The following is a 2,563-nucleotide window of genomic DNA, read 5'->3' as shown; positions in this document are numbered from 1 at the left end:
CAATCGGAAAAATAAATGAAAAAAAATTATAACTTTGCTGTTTTTTAATTTTTTGTTTAGTTCTTCGAGATATAGTAATGGTTTAATATTTCAGAATTACGGTTTTAATTTCATCAAAATCGGACGTCTATAGCATATAGCTCCCATAGAAATAATAAAAATATATAAAAATAACTATCTAATAATTGAGCTGCAAATCATCATAGTTTCAATGTTTTTTTTTTAGCACATACTCAAGTAAATCATAATTTAAATGTTTTCAAAAGTATTTAATTAATGCAATAGTTGCAAGGGTATATGAACTTCGGCTTGCCGAAGTTTCCTTTTCTTTCTTGTTTTTATTAAAATCATTGAGTTTTATAACTTACCCGAATGGGTCATGTGGCCACTATTCCTTGTGAGCAACGTAGGACGGTTTATTCTGAGTGGTACATTACCATTTGTTTGCCGGAACTCGTCGGGGAAATTTGTAAAACCATATGCCAAAGACGAACCATTCTCCTTAATCTCGTAAAACAGCTGAATTTTTGAGCAGTCAAAACATGGAATTAATCACTCATCCACCGTCCAGCCTGACTTGGCATCCAATGCCATCATCTTGTTCCCGAATATCAAAGTTGTTTAATTTAATTAATTTATTTTAATTCCAATTTGAAAATAAAGTTCGGTACAATATTTCGAGTCAAATAAATGTATAACAAACTGTGCATCAATACGGAGACCCATTAATTTATTTTCGCACTGTGTCCGTTTATTTAGCGGCTGGAGCTTAAGAATTAGATAAAATAAGTACTTAGAAAACCACATACACCAGATAGCTTATGTAAATGGTGAAGAACAGCACACAGAGGTTGGCTCTCCCATCTGCTTTCAGCACCTGCCATACATTGTACTGCACCCGGTCCGATGTTGAAATAGAGGTGTTCAATGCTCCGTCATGTTGGACGTTCTTGAGGCTTGGGACAGCTCCATCTGATCTGGTTTCGCGCACAGTCCGGCGTGTTCTTCGATGCCCCACTTTAATAGTCGGATGAAAAGCACTGCGGACACGATAGTGCGGGGATGCCGTTGCAAGGACCCCAAAGGCGTTTTTCTCCAGGTTCAGCAGGCCAAGCAGCATAATCCAGGCCAAAGACATTCCCCGATCCAGATGTTGTTGTTGGCCAACAGGCAGAGATCAACTGGCAAACACTCTCTTTGGGACCGGCGCGATGTGTTATCATCGAAACAGATAGTGAACGGCGGGTCTGTTTTCTGTTTGCTGTTTGCATACCTGGCAGGTGTTTTTTTCAAACTCTGCCCGGTGTTTGCTGTTCTTTGGGAGCACTTACCTAAGCTCTTGCCTTGACCGAATGATCTCGCACTCCAAGCTGGACTTCGATTACATGTGCCATACGAGTGTGTCAAGGATTGAGATTTCACTTCCGACAAATGAAGCTCAGCGTTGTAAATTTTAAATAAAATTTCACTAACGGCAAACGAAAAAGCAGGCCGGCTTTGTCTTTACACTCACAGAAAAAATCAGATATTGCGCTGTCAATTTGGTTGGTTTTCGAATTTGGTTGATCCACCCAAGTAAAAGTCAATCAATTCAAAACTTCGCGACTAAAAAACGTTGTTCATCCATGTAATTGAAGGTGAGGCCTGCTTGCGAAAAGTGCGACAATTATTTATTCATGAAAGATACAATTTTTAAAAGCTGTTTAAAAAACTGGTGAGAAGAAAACCAAAGTAAATGGGAAATATACGGCGGTGACTTGAACATAAAAAATTGTTTGGCTGGCTTTTAACTGTTAGACCGCTTTAACTTGCAGCTAGCTCTGAAAGTATGGTAGCAATATTATTTTTTTAAACGTTCGTTTCTAAAATTTGTAAGTTTGATTCGGTACATTTTTCGTATTATTATTAAATTAAATGCAAAACATTTTTCTGGGTGCAGGCGTGAACAGCTATGCTTTTTGATAAATCAAATAATTACAAAAGTTCGGTACAAGCCACCCCCACCGCGCCTGGTAGTGCTCGGGCTCGCAAACAGAACTTGAAACAAACTTTTGCCCAAAAGGTGAAGCAGGCAAAAGTTTGGCCAAGTAACAAAAATTGCATTTAGGCGCATTTAGGCGGCTGTTAGATGAAAGGACGAGATCACAAGATCCATGGCAAGAGCTTGCGAGATAAAGCGTTCATAGATTCTTAAAGTAGTCCCCTCCGCTTCGGGTATGAAATCGTATTTGGCCACAAATTTAATGCAGCATCAGCGTCGGCGGCAAAACTTTTTTGCCAGCTCTGCAGGCCAAAACTTTCGTCTCGGTCGGTGTGGAAACGGGCTTCCTGTCTGTCTGCCGCCTTCGTCCTCGGTGCCCAACAGCCTTTGTGCCAATTCGAGTTGCAGAACTCCAGCGAAGCGTGTGAAATGCGCCACAGCCTGGCTAGGCCTTTGAGCAGTCGCCGCTTTGATGGATTTGTACATAAATGGGGCCAAGCCAAGGATGCGAGACGACAATGCCCAACATTTTAATTTCGTTCTATTCCCACCATGTGCAGATCGTAAACTGGCGCCAAAGTT

The 2,563-nt window shown here is 40.6% G+C and overlaps 1 protein-coding gene across 2 annotated transcripts; it reads right to left on the bottom strand.

Annotated features, from left to right (window-relative positions):
• Positions 1-637: 637 nt before the first annotated feature.
• On the bottom strand, positions 638-1,644 carry LOC128259746 (uncharacterized). 2 transcript variants are annotated; one of them, XM_052992298.1, is made up of 2 exons: positions 1,332-1,644; positions 638-1,261 (listed from the first exon to the last, which is right to left on the bottom strand). In XM_052992298.1, exon 2 carries the CDS (start codon positions 1,136-1,138, stop codon positions 794-796), a length of 345 nt encoding a protein of 114 aa, XP_052848258.1. In that variant the 5' UTR covers positions 1,139-1,261; positions 1,332-1,644; the 3' UTR covers positions 638-793. The 2 variants fall into 2 exon arrangements, with proteins under 2 accessions (XP_052848258.1, XP_052848257.1); XM_052992297.1 differs by having other exon boundaries at positions 639-1,273; positions 1,332-1,540.
• Positions 1,645-2,563: the final 919 nt, after the last annotated feature.

Source organism: Drosophila gunungcola, assembly GCF_025200985.1.
Source record: "Drosophila gunungcola strain Sukarami chromosome 3L unlocalized genomic scaffold, Dgunungcola_SK_2 000009F, whole genome shotgun sequence".
In the NCBI taxonomy this organism is placed as follows: domain Eukaryota; kingdom Metazoa; phylum Arthropoda; class Insecta; order Diptera; family Drosophilidae; genus Drosophila; species Drosophila gunungcola.
Note: the sequence above shows the minus strand (reverse complement) of the source record. Positions and strands in the feature narration are given on the sequence as shown.

What these genes read in the sequence shown, in the direction of transcription:
- LOC128259746 (XM_052992298.1), bottom strand. Translation starts at nt 1,138, where the DNA reads ATGTCTTTGGCCTGGATTATGCTGCTTGGCCTGCTGAACCTGGAGAAA.